Source organism: Pocillopora verrucosa, chromosome 12 (assembly GCF_036669915.1).
Source record: "Pocillopora verrucosa isolate sample1 chromosome 12, ASM3666991v2, whole genome shotgun sequence".
NCBI lineage: Eukaryota > Metazoa > Cnidaria > Anthozoa > Scleractinia > Pocilloporidae > Pocillopora > Pocillopora verrucosa.
Window position 1 is genome coordinate 8,912,186 of NC_089323.1, and position 18,892 is coordinate 8,931,077.

Below are 18,892 nucleotides of genomic sequence, written 5' to 3' on the forward strand. Positions count from 1 at the left end.
ACAAAACCGAGCTGAATTTCATTTATTTTGCAAGTGTTTATTTGAAAGTCTGATATTAATTTTTTTTTCTTAGATTTATACCCACAACCTTCTTTCAATAAGTTTTCAAACCTTATGTGTTCTGAATTATTGCAGCACTTCATGGTTATCATTTAGTATTATTTTCATATCTGTAGTTTTTTTCTCTTGTTAAATTATTATTACCATTTCAGCTTGGGGTTGTGCGGAAATTTTACCAAATTTTCTTTCACTGCGCTGAATTCATTCATTTTGCAAGTGTTTCTTTTAATGTCTGATTTTGTTTCTTTTTTTCAGATTTATACTGACAACCTTTGAAAAGTAAGCATTGAACCTGTATCTGTTTTTAATTACTTCAGCATGTCATGGTTATCATTTTAGGATTATTTTCGTGTCTATATTCTTTCCTTATGTAACATATAATGTAACTCTTTTAATCTTATTGAATTTAAATGACAGACATTCTTAATTCTTTGTCAATATTGAACTGTTTTAACTTGTCCATTTCATTTCTTCTCTATCCTCGCCCTAAAGTAAAGTGAACTTAACCTGGTTTTGACAAAGTCTAAAAATTGAGGCATTCGAAGGCACAATATCTCCATTGAGCAACCAATTTTGATCAGAACTCCTGCATTGCCATTGAAAGCCACCGTGTAAGTTTCGATTACAATAGGAAAATTTTAAGGCAACTGATTTCGTTATCAGTGCTGACATGAATTGCACATCTGAACAAACGCTTTTTGTCTGTTTGATCAAATTCTGCAACCCACAACTTTGTTTAATTAACTTAAAATAACATGAAATATACAAGTATAATTAACACCTGAACGAGGAAAGAATCTTTGAATAGCGCAGCTTGAGTTCTCAACGTAACAGTTGATAATAACCATTAATGAAGTACATAGTCCAACTCTTTAACAAAACCTAACACTCAATACATATTTGTGAGGTGCCTCAGTTCCAACAACAGCCTTGGCATCATTCGTCAGATAAGCCATCATGTCACAATGTACTAGATCCGATTTGCCTCTCGCTTCGTTGCCTTTATTGAAATGTTGTTGGAGCGGGATGAGAGCTCTCGGAAAGATCAATCAATATTACTGGAATTGTGCTATTTTACTTTTATAATTAATGTGGAAGAATTTTGAAAAGGCTGATTAGAAAAAGATCTAAATAGACAAAGGAAGTAGATAGAGTTTTTATTGAAACAAACACGGTTTAAGGGTCTCAGTGGAGTGATGGCTTTTACGGCTATCGGTTACAGTAAACCTCTTTTACGACTAACGATTAAAATTTGTCAACTTTTACGACCAACGGCTAAAATGTTTGGTTGTTTTACGGCTACCGGTTAACACCATTAGACCCTCAGATTTGCATTTGTGGAGAAAATGTATTTGCCGCGAACAGTTGCGAACGCCAAAGTATTGTGCGCAGAGGAAAAGAAATATGGAAAAAGGGGGATTTAAAAACTAAAAAAAAAATAGGCCTGTATTTTTAGAAAGGAACTCACGATGGAGTCTTAGTTCAGAAAAAATGTTGTCCAAGCAAGGAACCTAAAGACGATTCCGTGGGATACGTTGGCAACTGTGCGTAGCATTGGAAGGGATTGTGCAGCAACGTTAACAGTGCATTCAGTTCTGTTGTTCTGTTGTGTGTCGTTGGCAAGTACTATTTCAAATTGTTCCAGTAAAGTTTAAACGTCATTATGTGTTATGTGAAGACCATAGAGCGATGTTAATTTCAAAATAAACCTTACGCAAGGTAGGAAGTAATCGATAGATTTTATGACATATTTCATGGTTAATCGCACCAAAACGAACGCTTCCTTTGTATCAACATTACCTAAATCCATTTGTGATAAACTGGCGGCGAAAAAGCGATGATCTCTCACCAAAATCGTGTATTTTCCGCGTCGAAACAACCTGGCGCAATCACAAAGATCCGATTACTGGCAACTCATATGTTGCTTAGAGATACGGGAAAAGGCAAAAATTGCAGGCATTTCAAGAATTAATGAAATCGTCGTTTTGCTTTAACCATGGAAAAATGAAAGCCGGCCAAATGCTATCATAGGCCTGCCACAGAAAAGAACTACCACAAACCACTTGTCTGATGACGTTAGAGGTTAAGGTCGAACAGGACCCTATGGTATTCCATGTGGTTATTTTTGAAAATTCAATATGGCGGCGTGTGACGAACTCTGTGGACAAATTGAAGACTTCGTAGTTATGAATTTTACCTAAGCAGTATGGGATATGAACCCATGACCTCTGCGATACCAGTGCAGCGCTTTACCAAATGAGCTAACAAGCCAAGTGGGAGCTGGTCATTATGTTGGTCTCAAATAAACCCATAAAGTGATAAATAACTAACTGTAAATATATGAGAATCAAATGTGAACTGCGGATTACAGATGAATATGGAAGCGATCTTCGCAGTTATGACCACTATCTAAGCAGTAGTGAAAATAAGGCCACCCTTTTTAATTGCTGATACGCAGCCAGTACTGATAAGGAGTTACTGAAACAGAGCTACTATTATAAAGCTATAAATCCTGATACAGATCTATGCACTTTTACGAAGGTACTGATATGCAGCTACTAATACACGTGTGTGGAGGTCGTACCGAATAGGGCGTGGCAAGGAAATCTCTTTTGACCAGCTGGTGTTAAAGGGCCAAGGGGACACTGGTATCGTCGTTTTTTTTTTTTTCCCTCTTCATGATGCACGTGTTTATCAATGCTCAGATCCTGTGACAGAGAGTTCAGAAGAAGACTGGGACGATTCGAAGATAGGCATTTTTTAATGTTCCGAGCCTGGGAACGTTTACATGCCACCCCGACTGACAGGGTAACCCTAACCAGCAGACCGGGCAACCTGCCAAGGTAGGTCACCCCAACTATCAATTGCAAGTAAACGTGATCAATATGAACAGGACGGTTACCCCACCTGGGTGGGTTACCTCTCCTACCTGGGGTCCCTCACCTCCATGTGAACAGGCCCTCAGTCGTTCAAGCTTCTTGGCGTTATGCTCTAGTAGTTTGCTAACCTACAGGCGTTTTACAAAGGGCGAGTTCACATTAAGAAGCTCGCGATCGTTTATTCAATTGGCCATGTTTTTTTGGAGATAGAGGCAGTGGGTAAGAGGGTGGGAAAAGGGGAAGACTTCACTCCCCCACCCATACCCACTCCTTATTTCTTACCGTCGACCTCCCCCTTGGTACAAATTTCTTTCTCTCCCCAGGCTTTCGCTATCATTAAATTAAAAGGTGGCGGCCATAATTTTCGCTAAGGAAATACTGAACGCTCGCTGGCCCAAATTGTACCTGCTCTGCGGCTAATAGTTAGCCTATTGACGTATACTGTTAACCGCTCTACTAAAAGTGTTCGCTAATTCGGAGTCGAGTGTTCTGGACGCCGATTAAGCTTTGGCGATTATCTCTGTGGCAGGAATGTGTTCTTAAGAGCTACACCGAAGTTCAGTCCTTTCTTTGGCTGTCTCAGCATCGCCGTAATAAGGTAACGGGTATCCAGTCAACCTTATCGTCTAGACTAACTATGGTGACTAAAGCGACGCAAGAGTACTACTAGTGGCATACGAGTGCATACGAGTGACAGACGAGTACATACTAGTGAATACTGATACACATGAAGGAAGTTTTTTACTTATTTTTGATCTATTTATTGCTTTTTTTTTCTTTTTTTTTTTTTGTTAACCTGCATCAGGTGCTCGTGGTGTTTTAGTCAAAGTCACAGAGACATCGCAGAACTTTAAAATCTCTTTATCACAGTGAATGGTCAAAACATCGTGATCCACATCGGTACTGATTATAAACGAATACAAATTAGTCAATTGTTCTTAAAGCAAAAATGGTAAGTTACAGGTTCAAATGAAGAAAAATTGAAACAAATTGAACCAGTTTACAATATTTTTTGTTTACCTAAAAAACTCTAGGTCTTTCATTTCCTTTTTTTTCTTTTTCTTTTCTTGTGTATCTTTTATTGTCTTCATATGTGCAAGCGATTATCTTTGTGTTCTCTTGATATGTTTTGTTTCTTCATTTCTGTCATATTTCCAGCGTGATATAATAAAGTCAAATTTTATTTAGTTAAGAAAAAAATAACCCGCGTCGATTAACATCCGTTATCTGCAGGTCAAAGAAATATCTTGTGTATGCATAAGAAAATATAATAAAATAAAAGTGTGAAAGTGTGATGGGGTACCGTTTGGAAAAAATCAAACAACCGTCCGTCAATGAGACCAGCGAAGCCGTCATGTGAGACCATAGACGGAAACAAAGGGAGTCAAAGTAGTCGCCTTCAGACACTGCCTCGCTTTCTTGGGAGCCATGAAAATTTAATCAGGTGGTAAACTTTGTTTATTGAAACGCGGAGATCGGTTAAAATTCAACCAACCGTTGGTAGAAAGGTGTCAATAGAGATGAATTTTACTTTGTTTTTCATCTTTGTTATTGTGGTTCACTGTGCCCAAGGTAAGCGATACCTACAATACATTGTAAGTGATAAGCAAAATCGAATAAGCGAGATCTTCGATACTTACTCCCTCTTTGTATCTTTTAGCCCTTTATAGTGTAGAAGAGGTCGATTCAAAGACTTGACGCTTCCAGTAGATATAAAAGGGGAATTTTAGTACATTTTGAAAAAAAAACTTGATTTTAAGGCAACTCGTAAATCTAAACCTGATTTTAAGTCAAGCTTGAAATCAGCCTCAATTAAAAACTTTTCTTGAACATTTTGGAGGCAACCTTGATTTCAAGGCCACTGGAGAGGGTGTGAACGATTCTCTTGTCGCGCCATCGGGGTGTTGATTGTTTGTGTGAAAATTTTCAAATATCAATTTTGTATCTTCTCGCAAAGAAGTTGTGATGTGCCTTCAATTGTTCTTCTGTCAAAAGAGAGTTATCTAATCATTGTGAAAGAAGATTGGTGTGAGAACAGGTACCTGATTTTTGTGAAGCCTCTTTGAGACATGTTAAGTTATTCACCCTTTCAGAGATAAGTTTGAAAAAAGACTGAAAGAAATTTCAGGGAAAAATATCTCACGTTTATTGATGTTAACCGATTATTCACAGAGGCGCGCTTTTTTGATGAAACGTTTTTAAACAAAATTCACCTGTCTATTTTGTATCTCACGTTTATTGATGTTAACCGATTATTCACAGACGCGCGCTTTTTTGATGAAACGTTTTTAAACAAAATTCACCTGTCTATTTTGTATCTCACGTTTATTGATATTAACCGATTATTCACAGACGCGCGCTTTTTTGATGAAACGTTTTTAAACAAAATTCACCTGTCTATTTTGTTTTTACAAAAGCCTGCGTAAAAACATCAGAGCTATTACAGAAACTTTTTTACATTAATTTTCACAAAATCGTTCACCGTTGAAAACTTGTCTAACACGTGCGGGTTTTTTTTCATTTTGAAACGCTAATATATGTCAAAAATCCTCAGCGTCTTCCATTGTCAAATCTTTCGCGTCGGGGTAATGATCAATAGTTCTTTCGATAAATCCTTTCAAACGGTTTACAAATTGCGGAAACCTCTTGTTATTTATTTTGAAAGATAAATATTCTCTGTCGTTACAAAACTGAAAGATAAATATTCTCTGTTGTTAAAGAACCAAAAGATGCATCTTCCACTTGGCTGATTGGTTAAATTGAAACGACTCGTCATGTGACTTAAGCATAAAAACTGTTGATGACAAGTGAGGAGATTCAAAATCTAGACAAAAATTCTAAAGATATTTTTTTCTTCTGAATTTTTGTCTCGATATAAACAGAGAAAACCCGTATGGCCTCTTGTCAAATTCAAATCTCATTTCGTTAATTATGTTTACGAGTTACCCGATGATACGGTAGAGGTCGGATTGATTTAAACTGAACTGGTATCAGCATTCTTGATTTAATCGCTCTGCGGCTTCTGGCTATAAGAGCTAGGGCCGCTTGGACCCCAAAGCGGTCCCTGGCCCGAAGGGCTTCATTACTTGCTCTTCTTAAAGTGCTCAACCATGAATATGGTGACTCCCGTTATTGGAGGCCATACATTTTGACCGAGAAAGTTGATCACTGATCCGGCAGTCTTGGAAATGAAGCCAGTTATTGAGCCTATGAGACCTGGAAGAATATCCGAGATCTTACTTCCAAGAGTCTTAAAACCATCCCCAGCGCCTTTGGCAACAGACTTCAGGCCTCTTTTCAATGCGCTCACAATCACTCCAATCGTTGTTCCGACTGCAAGTACAACAGCTGAGGCTATGAAACCGTAGATCTTGAATGTTTCTCGCTTAGTGACGTGCTTTCTTCAAGTTCTTCTAAATTTTATTATTCACAAAACTGTCCTCATAATAAAAAGTTTGATAGAAGTCTCGCAAAAAATAATTTCTCATACAATTCGATGATCTGAAAGATTCTCCTTCAAACAAATCTTATGGTAACTGTAACAGTATAAAATAAATAAATTGATTTGGATCAATCTTTTAAGTATCTTCTTTACATCGCAAAATTATATTATCATAGCATTGATTAACACAATGCAATAAGAACTAGTATAGCATTCTCACCGTCTTCAGAACTCACGAGTGAGATATTGTGAATGTTATTCACCTGTGAAAAATTATAGTTGCCCTGAAATCAAGGTTGATTTGGAAATGTGCAAAAACTGTCTTTTTGAAATCAAGGTTGATTTCAAGGTTGACTTGAAATGAAGGTAAAATTCATGAGTTGCCTCAAAATCAAGGTTGTTTTCAAAATGTGCCAGAATTCCCCTTTTATATCTACTCTTCCTTTTATTTTTTCCTCAAAGTAAAATTCCTAAGAAAAAGAGGTTAGCCCGCTCTGTGTGAGACAAACGGATGAATGGCGTAAATAATTCAATATTGCTGAAAACTTCCAAGATAAGCGAATTTTAATCTTTGTCGCTGTCAGTAGTCTCCCAAACTTTTCTTTACTAACCAACTAGTTTTTTACAGCATTTAGCTCCTGAATTTGTTTTGGATCTGCGACTCAAATTCAGAATTGTTTAAAAGAAAAAACATATCTATTAGAGTTTCTACTTTCAGTTTTCGGGACCGTGTGAATAAGACATACTGTGCTCCTTTGTCTAAAAAATGTTCCACCAGTTGTGAAAATTGATAACAAAACCAGCAATAGCTTGTGAGCACGTCTTTATTATCAATAGCATTTCTGAACGAGCATTTCCTCGCACACGGGAAGTTTAAGGCCTTTAACAACCCGAGTCGGCGAATGTCTATAAAACACAAATTTGTTTCTCACACGGGTTTTGAGCAAGAAGTATGTCAATTTCAACAATTCGTCTGTTCCCGAGTGCGCGTTGGATACATTTATTTAATTATGCAAAATGTCTGTGCTTGCCACTTGAAACGTAAATTATCATGACATCTTGAAAATCTGATTAAGGTTTTATTTTCCTGCTTTTCCATAACTCAGTGCAAGTTGTGAAATACAGAAACTACAGCACTGTTTAGAGAATTTCATAGCTTGTTTTTGTAACCACGTTTCAGACTCAAGCATCGCTCAGAGCCTTTGAATTTTCCAAACTTTCACCTTGTCTCAGGTTTTTAAAATGTAAGGTTTGCAGATTCCCTCTCCTTCACTTCGTAATAATTGTCTTGAATTCCTAAAACAAGAAAATACTTCAAAATGCCAAACATGCCTTGAAGCAGAGCTTAGAAAACTTCAACAAAGATTTTAGGAGCAAAAATGTTTGTGGTTTAGGAAATATTACGGAAAGCTGGTTGCCATGAAAGATAAATGTTAGCTGCTTTTCTCTCGTGTTTTATCGAATATTCGTCTTTTGTTCTTGATTTTGGAATAGTAAGCTAAAATTTCATATAGATGAAAAATAATGTGATGCTGTTATTGCTCAGGGTGGGAAAATAGGAATGTGCTGTCTAAGAACTTAATGGGAGAACGGTGACGGAAATATAGGAAGTCAAAGCAAGGTCTATTTCGGACTATTTCGACATTCTTACTTTGTCAAATGACTTCTCTACTCACGAGCAAATGCTGTTTGAACATGTTATTCATACCATCTGTCGGCCATCCCTTAGGGTTATTTTGGACCACATGTGACCTACAAATTTTTCATACTAAAATATAGTTAGGCTTCGGTGGTGGAACCATTCAATGATCTTAAGTGACAAAGCGAATATTAGCAAACTTTGAACTCGCCAAGCACCCTTTGGAATATAAAAATGATGTAAATAAATGCAAGAAAAATTGAATAAAACCTCTCTTCACCTGGAAAATATCGCATACCTAGATACTTAATCACAATTAGTTGATTATGCGATAAGCGTAAGCGATATCTTCAACGTATTAGCAGCTAAAAAGCAAGGGAGAATAAGCACGATTTTGGAAATTTGCCATCCAGTCCCCATTATTGACAACTTGGCAGCTTGATAACCGAGAAAAGCTCCGCGCTGAAAAATAAAAGCTGCCGCTTTTGATTACTATTCGCTAAATTCATTTCAATTCAAATTCAAATTGATCGCAGTAATAGGCCCACACATGTAAACTCTTGTGAACTCAAATTACGTTTATAATGGATTATAACCCACCCAATAATTTTGGCGCAATTCTATTGGCTACTTTTCCTCAAGGAGTGCAAAATTACCAGACAGGTATCACGGCAATAGCCCCATTGTACGTGGATATTTGTCCTCCGATTATTTCCGTCGAAAAGAAACAAAGTCAGCGGGAAAAATACCAGCTCAAGAGTTTTACTTTTTCATTTCTATTACTTTACATGAAAGAAAAACGAAGCCTTTGATAGTGATATTGATGGTGATTGTCAAATTAAAAAGCTCCGAGAAGTACAAAAGGGTAAAAACAAATTGCTGTCAACGAGTAATTTGAAAATTACTGGAAGGGTCATAAAATCAATGAGGTCCATCGGGCGGCTAGCATTTCCACTGATAATTTCCTTTCCTTTCCCTCAAAGCTTCGCTTCTCGGAAAAATATTTATTTCTCGGACAATAAAAACTAAATACGATACTCAGAACAACTTAATGTGATTTACTATTGTTAAAATGATTGGATTAAGGCCATTTTTCACCCTGATCACTCTAATTTGCACAACCAAACTATTGGCGGAACAGTTTTTTAAGTAAATGAAAAATTGGGTTTCTTAACCTTTTCTTTTGCTTTAAGTCCTTAAAAAATTAGGGTTACGAAGCGTTTCCTAAGTATTTCAGACTTTTTAAATTAGCCATCATATCTCGTTCTAGCACACTAAACACCTCTACTGTTTGATGATTTTAGATATATGAAATTCATATATTTGCACTGCGGTGAAGAGATGAAATTAAGAGATCCTCGCAGCTAAGAACACTACTGAAACGAGTAGTTGAACGAGTAGTTTTCAGTAATGTTCTTAGCTGCGAGGATCTCTTAATTTCATCTCTTCACCGCAGTGCAAATATATGAATTTCATATATCTAAAATCATCATTCATCACCTGGATGGTTTATTTGGACCCAACACATTGACCAGCTCCCAGTTGGCTTGTTAACTTAGTTGGTAGAGCGCTGCACCGGTATCGCAAAGTCATGGGTTCAAATCCCGTACGGGCCTGCATTTTTTTCAGGTCCTATTTTCAACTACTCGTTTCTGTAGTGTTCTTAGCTGCGAGGGTCTCTTAATTTCACCTCTCATGTTACTAAAACACTATTCTTTCATTTTCTGAAGTTTTTCATGGAAACATATCGTCCACTACGTTTTCCTTTTTTCGGTTTTGAAGAGAAAAAAGTCATGATTGAGCCAATTTGACTCGCAACATGTATAAATAGCCCCTCCATAGGCACATGGATTGCTGAATGTACGTATCAAGAAAAGCGGATCAGCTTAGATTGCAGCAGGCTTTGTTATATGATTAACAATAACCGTCTATGGCTACTTTGGAACAATGGCGGAAACAGCTTCAAAATACACGCGGGATTTTTCAAAATTTCCGATTATCACACGAGCGGCAGATTTAAACCATCAGCAAAACTGACGATAAGACAAATCCTTCCCTTGGGGGTGATTCTGGTAGATTTTTTAGGATGCAAATAGGCACGGAGGGGTGGATGATGGGGCGACTGTAGCTTTCGTATCTGAAGTAAAGAGATGTCACTGTTTTTTCCTTTATATTGCTTAAAACTGGCGAAAGATATATTCAATTAGAGGCTCACTGTGCGATGCAAAGGTAATTATAGCATGTGTAACCTGGTATTAACGTCCGAAGCCTAACGCGCCGTTGAATCATATAGAAGACTATCGTCATTTGCTCGATTGTTTAATGTGCGTGTATTTAAATTTCGCGCTGCGTGAATAAGATTTTGTTCCTGATGTGCGCAAAAAGGTTCCTATTCTCCTTCCTCTAACGTGTGATTTAAACCTGGTAATAACGTCCGAAGCCTCGCGCGTCGTTAACTCATGTAGGTTCACGGGTATCATTCCCTTTCCGTATTTCAATTCAACGAAAGGAGTTAAAAAAAAATAATGGCGAGTGGAAATAGTCGCAAACGCTCGTCAATTTCTCCCATTTGACTCGACTGTTCAATCCGAATTTATTTAAATTTCGCGCTTCGTAAGCACGAAAAACTGAATAATCTCCCACAAACAGCAAAAACTTGACACGCGAAAAATTCACACCCCTTGGTTCGTTAAATGCCGCCTCGCTTGAAAACAAACAATGAGTCATAACGTTCGCTTTCTGCAAAGGGAATATTTGGGAAAACTGTTGATAGCTTTATAATTTTAATAAAGACTGTTAGAAAGTGTTAGTTCGAGCAAGACCTTTTTTTTTTCTCCGAAAGAGAATATAGAACAAAACAAAAAAATTAGACGAAACACTCACAGGGCGACCGACACTACAGAAACTAACAGGGACTCCACATCTGTTACGACTACAGCTGCTATACCCTACATCAAAGGCACTTCTGAGGCTATCGCGCGGATCTTACAACCTTACAACATTCGCGTAGCTCACAGGACTATTACTACTTTACGACATTTGCTGACCAACGTTAAAGACAAAGACGAACCCAAAAACAGACAGGGAGCGATTTATAAGATCTAACGCTCCGACTGCCAGGCCTCCTACATTGGTGAGACTGGTAGAAACCTTAACACGCGACTAACTGAACACAAACGAGCAACTAGAAACGGCGATGTAAACAATCACATTTCTGAACATCACCGACAAACTAATCACAGAATCGACTGGGGCTCTGCTAAATGCTTAACCTACAGTTCAAACTATTTTCAACGACTGACTCTGGAAAGCTGGTTTACTAACTTAGAACAGACGCCTCTCAACAGATGTCAACAATTACCAGCACCTTACAAACGACTCATTGACGACGTGAACAAACTGACAAACAGACCGACTAACAACAGACAGATCGAAACCGACCAATGACTGTTAACAAACTCTACACGAGTCTTCCAGCCAATCACATCACAGCTAAACAGACCAATCACGTTCAACAGACCAGACTTTATAACATCATCGACTGACAACTACTCTTCACTTGACTCTGAAGATGACTACCGCACAGGTAGTCGAAACGTCTTTTTATATCAGTCACCAAAAACAGTTCTTTTCAGAACTACACTCACCCGGACGATCACACTACACGAACTACTGATACTCCTGGGTTCAAACCATTAACTTTAAAACAAAAAAAATTCGCAACTTCTCCATTGTGAGACTTGTGAGTAAAAAATCACACCCTCGTCTTGCCGCGCGTTTGATTGAAAACGAGAATAACTCAAAATAGATGTTCTCTCAAAAACTAGAGAGACTTACTTTTAAGCAAGACCTGCTTTTTTTTCAAAACATAAATAAAAAAACTCGCACCTTCTTCATTGTGAGACTTGTGAGTAAATATATATCACACCCTCATCTTGCCACGCGTTTGATTGAAAACGAAAATAACTCAAATACATGCTCTTGCAAAGACTAGAAATCTTTGCTGTGATCAGTATATCTTGCATCATCAACATATTTACACGAATCCGGCGTTTTTGCAAAGAAGGATCCTCGTGTTAGGTAAACATGTTAGTTCCTTCCTAAATTACTCAATCAAAGTATTTTTGTATTGAAATATTTGAATCTAATCCGGAAGAAGCCATTTTTTTTATTAAAGTAAGTGATTTTCACACGGATTTTGAATAAGCTGAGGTATGTCAATGTTAAGAATTGATCCGTTCGCGAGTGCGCGTTGGATACAGGATGGTAAATAGTCAAAGAGGAGAATCCTTATTTACAGGTTCCACACATTCATGGACATTAGCCTTAGCAGTAATTGCTAAATAATGCTTTGCCTCTCAATGAGAAATGACTTTTAACTGTCAATTACTATTTTGTTTGATGTTTTTCTGAAATTACCATGTCTCTACTTTTGAATAGGAAAAATAGAGAAATGCGACCGAAAAATTGACCTGGCGGTCGTTTTGGACGTTTCAGCGAGTATAAATGATGAAAACTTCAGCCTTGCAAAGAAATTCGCCAAAACACTTCTAAGACGATTCAGAATCTCCAGAGACAACGTTCGTGTCGCACTTGTGGCTTACTCAGAATCGGTTAAGATCTATTCCACATTCGAAGACGACCAGGAGGAAGAAGGGCTTGAGCGAAAAGTGAACAATGTCTTCTTTGAAGGATCTTCCACGCAGACATCGAGATGCTTAACAATATTAAACGGTCATCTATTTGTGCAAGAATCTGGGTCAAGAATCAAGGAGTCCGGTAAGTCTTCTAAGGAATAACATGTCATTGCAGGTCATAGACAAAAGAAAAGATAAAGAAATCGACTTGACTTCGCCCACGGCACTGTAGAATAGGGAAGGAGTATTAATACAAGAACAAATACAATTTTGGCAAGCAAGAGGATGAAACGTCATAGCGACGGTCGAACCGTCCTAAAAAGATTATCTTTCTGTTATAATACTTAAATGCTAGTTTATGTAGCTTTCCTTTTTCTTTTGTAGAAAATAGATTGAAAGATGTATCGGAACAAGCAAAAGTTCGTAAGGTTCACAAAATCATGATAAATAACGTAATTTGCTTACATTTCAATAGATATGAATATATGGCCTTTACGTTTTGTAGGATATTCATCGTGAAACGTCTTCAAACGTTTGGTTTACGACTGATTTCAGTCATCGTCACAATAAAAACTATAATGTTAATAATTGACTATGAATATACGAAAATCATTGGCGTGAACTGCGGATTATTCATTGCTTCACAGGTTTATTACAAACCAACAAAATGATCAGCTCCCAGTTAGTTTGTCTGCTCAGTTGGTAAAGCACTGCACCGGTGTCGCAAAGATAAGGGTTGAACTCCCGTGTGGGCCTGTATTTTTTTTTTTTTTTCAGGTTTTATTTTCCTTACTGATTAATTAGTTTTCATTACTATAAAGACTCATGTATTCATTTAAAGTGTTAGAGTTCCACTCCTCCTTGGTAGGACTGTGCAAGACTGAAGTCATTATTTTGAGGTTTCGGTGACCATCAAGCGAAGCTGATGTTTGTCGCAGAGTCTCCAGAGTAACTAGGGCGAGTTTAAGGTTTTGTCAACTCAGGGACGATATGGGGAGAGAAGTTTCTACTGAATTTGAACTTGAACTATAGAGATTTGGACGAACCTTTCGCCTAAAAATTAATTTACAATAACGTTTTTTTACCTTTGCCAACAATGTTCTGGTTAGAAATATTTTAATAGACTTGTCTTTATTTTCGTCTTGTGTTCTTTACAGATGTTAGAAAAGTTGCTGTTGTCGTCACGGATGGATTTAGTTTCATCGGACCCGGAATGGCAAAACTGAGGGCTGATGAACTGAAAAACAGAGGAATCGAAGTGTTTGCAATCGGAATTACCAAAAGAATGGGGGACAACGAGTTGATAAATTTATCCAGCAAACCTGTCCAAAAACATTTCTTGAGGCTAACCGATAAGGATTCAATCGAAAGAATAACTGATAACATTGTCCAAGAAATCTGCAAATAGAGAAACTACTTCCCTAAAATTTAAATAAGAAAGAAATTTTGCAACGTGAATCAGACTACTTGCAAAACTGTTTGTTAATATTACACAATCACAACAAATCAAGTCTCCCGTTCGAAGTCCAGAGAGCTCATAGCACTTTGTGTCTCCACTTCCTCAAAACTTATTATTTAGTAATAATGATAATAATAATTTATTCATTTCTTGTGCGCATCTTTACATGACTATGATCAGATACGCATTCCTAAATAATATATTCTACACAAGAGAATTGAAGAAACTAAAGTATACATTATGTAAAAAGAGAAAATGCTAATAATATGCTAATAAAATCTCTATTAAGTATATGCAAGACTAAAAAGATGGGTCTTAAGATGAGTTTTAAAACTAGTAACACGTGTGATTGAGCGAAGCTGTTAAACTGTTAAACCAGGGAACTTGCTTTCTGTTGATGACAGTCTTAGTTTTCAGAGGTGCGTGCTTGTCAAGAATGGCCTGGAGAGTGGAATTGTAGCAGCAGGCCATTTCATCCATATCTGTGAATTCCGTGGTACACAGATCTGAATCCCTGAGATCCACACGCAATGCATCCAGGTCAATAGCCATCAGCTGTCTGTAATTGATCTCCTTCACGAGAGCTGGCGGTTTTACAGAGTTCAAGGGACAAAGTACTGCAACATGGTCAGATATGAACCGGTCAATGACTGGCGCATTCTTGATAATGTCATCATGTTTTCTGGTGATGACCAAATCCAGGGTGTGGCCACCCTCATGTGTCGAACCCTTCACATGCTGCTTTAAACCCATAGATACAGGCAAGTCCAGAAACTCGCAAGCGTTGGGATCATTTGTATCATTTACATGATGTTCAAGTCCCCAGTCACAATTAACGGCTCAGGCACTGATATGAAGGATTCCAGATATGTGGCAAACTCTTCCATAAAAGTATTCAGAGTCACTGGAAGCTGAGCAGAACACGGTGGGCGACAAATAATAGACAGCGTAGCCCGGAATGAATTCGAACTTAGGCTCCATTCCGACAATTCAAACGAGGTTTTCTCTCCGGCATCAATTTTCTTAACTTCAATGTTCTCTCTGAAGAGCAGACCCGTTCCGTCTCTTTTGAGAACGGATCGATTATGGTGCATAGACTTATGCGTGCCAGGCGGGATAAATTCAAGTTTTGCCACAGTATCATTAGCATTGAGCCAGGTCTCAGTAAGAGCAAACAGATCAGCACCAGATGAAAAATATAGTACAGTAAATCAGCAGACTTGGATTTCGCCGACCGAACATTCAGCGAGCACAGTGTTAGTGGTTTAACTATACAATCATTAACAGCAGCAGACGACAAAGGCCGGCCAGTAACAATGGCATTGTTTTCAATGCTTCTGCAAAAGGCGTCAAAATGAATATTTAATTCATCCCGCGAAGGAGTCTGCAAATGACCACCATTTTCTGAGCCACCATATCTTTCCTCAGCAAGAAAACGAACTTGAGTGGAATTAACTTGCTGTGAAGCCTGTAACTCCAATGTTCTTGCCTTGGTAGCTTTTGCCTCAATAAAATATAAATCATCATGACGTCTTGAAAATCTGATTAAGGTTCTATTTTCCTGCTTTTTCCATGACTCATTGCAAGTTGTGAAATGCAGAAACAAAAGCACTGTTTAGAGAACCTCATAACTTGTTTTTGTAACAACGTTTCAGACTCAACCATCGCGCAGAACCTTTGGATTGTCCAAACTTTCACCTTGTCTCAGGTTTTCAAAATTTAAGGTTTGCAGGTTCCCTCTCCTTCACTTCGTAATAATTGTCTTGAATTCCTAAAACAAGAAAATACTTCAAAATGCCAAACGTGGATTTCCTAAACCTTGAAGTAGAGCTTAGAAACTTCATCAAAGATTTTAGGAGCAAAAGTGTTTGTGGTTTAGGAAATATTACGGAAAGCTGGTTGCCATAAAAGGTAAATGTTAGTTACTTTTCACTCGTGTTTTATCGGATATTCGTCTTTTGTTCTTGATTTTAAAATAGCAAGCTAAAATTTCATATAGGTGAAAAATGGTGTGATGCTGTTATTGCTCAGGGTAGGAAAATAGGAAAATGTTGTCCAAGAACTTAATGGGAGAACTGTGACGGAAATATAGGAAGTCAAAGCAAGGTCTATTTCGGACTATTTCGACATTCTTACTTTGTCAAATGACTTCTCTACTCACGAGCAAATGCTGTTTGAACATGTTCTTCATGCCATCTATCGGGTATCTCTAAAGGTTATTTTGGACCAAATGTGATCTACAAATTTTTTATACTAAAATATAGTTAGGCTTCGGTGGTGGAACCATTCAACGATCTTAAGTGACAAAGCGAATATTACAGTAAATGGTTTGAACCCCGGGGTAACATGTAATAGAGTCGTTTGATCGTCTGGGTTAGTGTAGTCCTGAGAAGGACTGTTGTCATCAGAGTCAAGTGAATAGTAGTTGTCAGTCGAATTTACTTAGTCCGGTTTGTCTAAACTGATTGGTCAGTTTTGCCGTGATGTTATTGGCTGTAAGACTCAAGTGGCGTAAGTCGGTCGTGATCGGTCGGTCTCGATCCGTTAATGAAGTTAGGTCGTTCTGTTCGGTTCGTTTGTAATGTTAATATCGTGAATGAGTCGTTTGTATGGTGCAGGTAGTGGTTGACACCTGTTGAGGGGAGACTGTTCCAAGTTAGTAAACCAGCTTTCCAGGGTCAGTCGTTGAAAGTAATTGGTACTGTAGGTTAGGCATTTGTGTTCAGTCAGTCTAGTTGTGAGGTTTCTGCCAGTCTCACCGATGTAGGAGGCGTGGCAGTCGGAGCAACTGATCTGATGTCTTGGCTGTTTCAAAGTCCTGGCTCAACTCGACTGTGACGAACGCCGAAGTTGAAACTGACGGATATAAATTAACTAGATTGGACCGACTAGGAAAGAGTGGAGGCGGAGTGTGCGTATATACTCGCTCATCGCTCAAAGTTAAACGGTTAAAGGACATGTCTGAGATTTCGGAGTCAGGATTTCATCAGTTATGGATGCAGATTCAACTGAAGAAACTGAGGTCTATGTTACTTTGTGTGGCGTATAGACCAGATTATTTTCCTTTACCTTGTTTTGTTAACAACTTCATGGACAAATATACTCAAGCGCTTACCTTTGGGAAAGATATACTGTTGGTGGTGACTTAAATTGCGACATGTTGAAACCATGTTCTCCTGAAGCTAATGCCCTCCTTGATTTGTTCAACAGCGTTAATTTAACTCAGTTGATTAAAGAGCCGACACGGGTGACTGAAAATTCGTCAACTCTTATTGATGTGATCATGACCTTCACCAACAATATAGTAGAAGATAGTGGAGTGGTCGTATCTCACATCAGCGATCACTTTCTAGTGTCTACTTCTTTGGAACTCAAGTTGCCTAAGTCTCCCTCTGGTTCTGTGAATATAAGATCCTACAAGAATTACGATCGTAATAAATTTGTCGAGGATCTCAAACAAGTGTCCTGGCATGAGACCGCCCTTGTTGATCACTTCAACACAAATTTTCTCAATGTGCTTGAAAGTCACGCCCCTATTAAAAAAGTGGAAGGTTATTAGAAGTTGTATTCCTCGCAGGGAAACAACTCAGCAAGTATACACGAAAGACTTGAAGGAGGTTGCAGACGAGTTCAATCAATTCTTCACTTCTGTGGGTGCTAGGGCCTCCAAGGCTTCCAGGTCCCTGTTGAACGTCCACAATCTGGTCCCTCTATTGGCCGTTGTTCCAGATGATGAAATCTCAGAAGTGGACAAGTTTTGTTTTCATCCAGTGTTTAGTAGAGAGATTCAGAAGATTCTGAGGTCTTTACCATCAAACAAAGCCCCGGGTCACGATAAAGTGTCAACGTCTGTACTTAAGGAAGCTCTTCCACGTATTCTTCCAATTCTTACAGTTATTGTTAACCGTTCGTTATTGACCTCAGTCTTCCCGTCAGTCTGGAAAAAATCTGAGGTCGTTCCATTATTGAAAGAAGGGGACCACGAGATTGCTAATAATAATCGCCCAGTCTCGCTTTTGCCTGTAGCATCTAAAGTGTGCGAACGAGTTGCTCTGAACCAGCTGGCCACCTACATGAATAACCACAGGCGCCTCACTGAACATCAAAGTGGCAATAAAAAATTACACTCATACGAAACACTAAACGTTACGACAACGGATAAGGTACTAGAAGCAATGGATTCGAAGAAATTGACCCTTGTGGTCCTAATGGATTTGTCAAAAGCCTTTGACAGTATTGACCACCGCAGACTTCTCTCCAAACTACAGGCTCTTGGAATTGGTCGTACTGCATTAGAACGGTTTAGATGTTATCTGACCGGGCGCCAACAGTACGTCAGGATTGGTTCTGAGACCTCGAACCTCGGCCCGATCACTCATGGAGTTACACAAGGCTCGATACTGGGACCGGCCCTCTTAAACATATACATAAATGATTTACCTACTATCCCGAAAAGTGGCTCATTGGAATCATTTGTTGACGACTCAAAGCTGTACTTGTCGTTTCCTGTCAAAGATGCTACCGCAGTGGTGCAGCTGATAAACGAAGACCTGGCTAAGATCGCTACGTGGTGCTCTTATAATGGTCTCCTCATCAACCCTGATAAGATTAAACTCTTAGTGATGGGAAATCGCCAGATGCTGCTAAGACTCCTTAAAGATTTTCATGTCACTTTACTAGGCAAAGAAGTTACCCCATCCAACTCAGCGAGGGATCTCGAAATAGAAATGTATAGAAATGGACGCAACGCTAAGCTTTGACGAACATATTACGAAC

The 18,892-nt window shown here is 38.4% G+C and overlaps 1 protein-coding gene across 1 annotated transcript; it reads left to right on the forward strand.

Annotated features, from left to right (window-relative positions):
* The first annotated feature begins 4,425 nt into the window (after window positions 1–4,425).
* LOC131783150 (cartilage matrix protein-like) lies at window positions 4,426–14,315 on the forward strand. The gene is made up of 3 exons (XM_059099888.2): window positions 4,426–4,511; window positions 12,461–12,799; window positions 13,815–14,315. The coding sequence occupies exons 1-3, from the start codon at window positions 4,460–4,462 to the stop codon at window positions 14,063–14,065; spliced, it is 642 nt and encodes a 213-aa protein (XP_058955871.2). The 5' UTR covers window positions 4,426–4,459; the 3' UTR covers window positions 14,066–14,315.
* The last annotated feature ends 4,577 nt before the right edge of the window (window positions 14,316–18,892 follow it).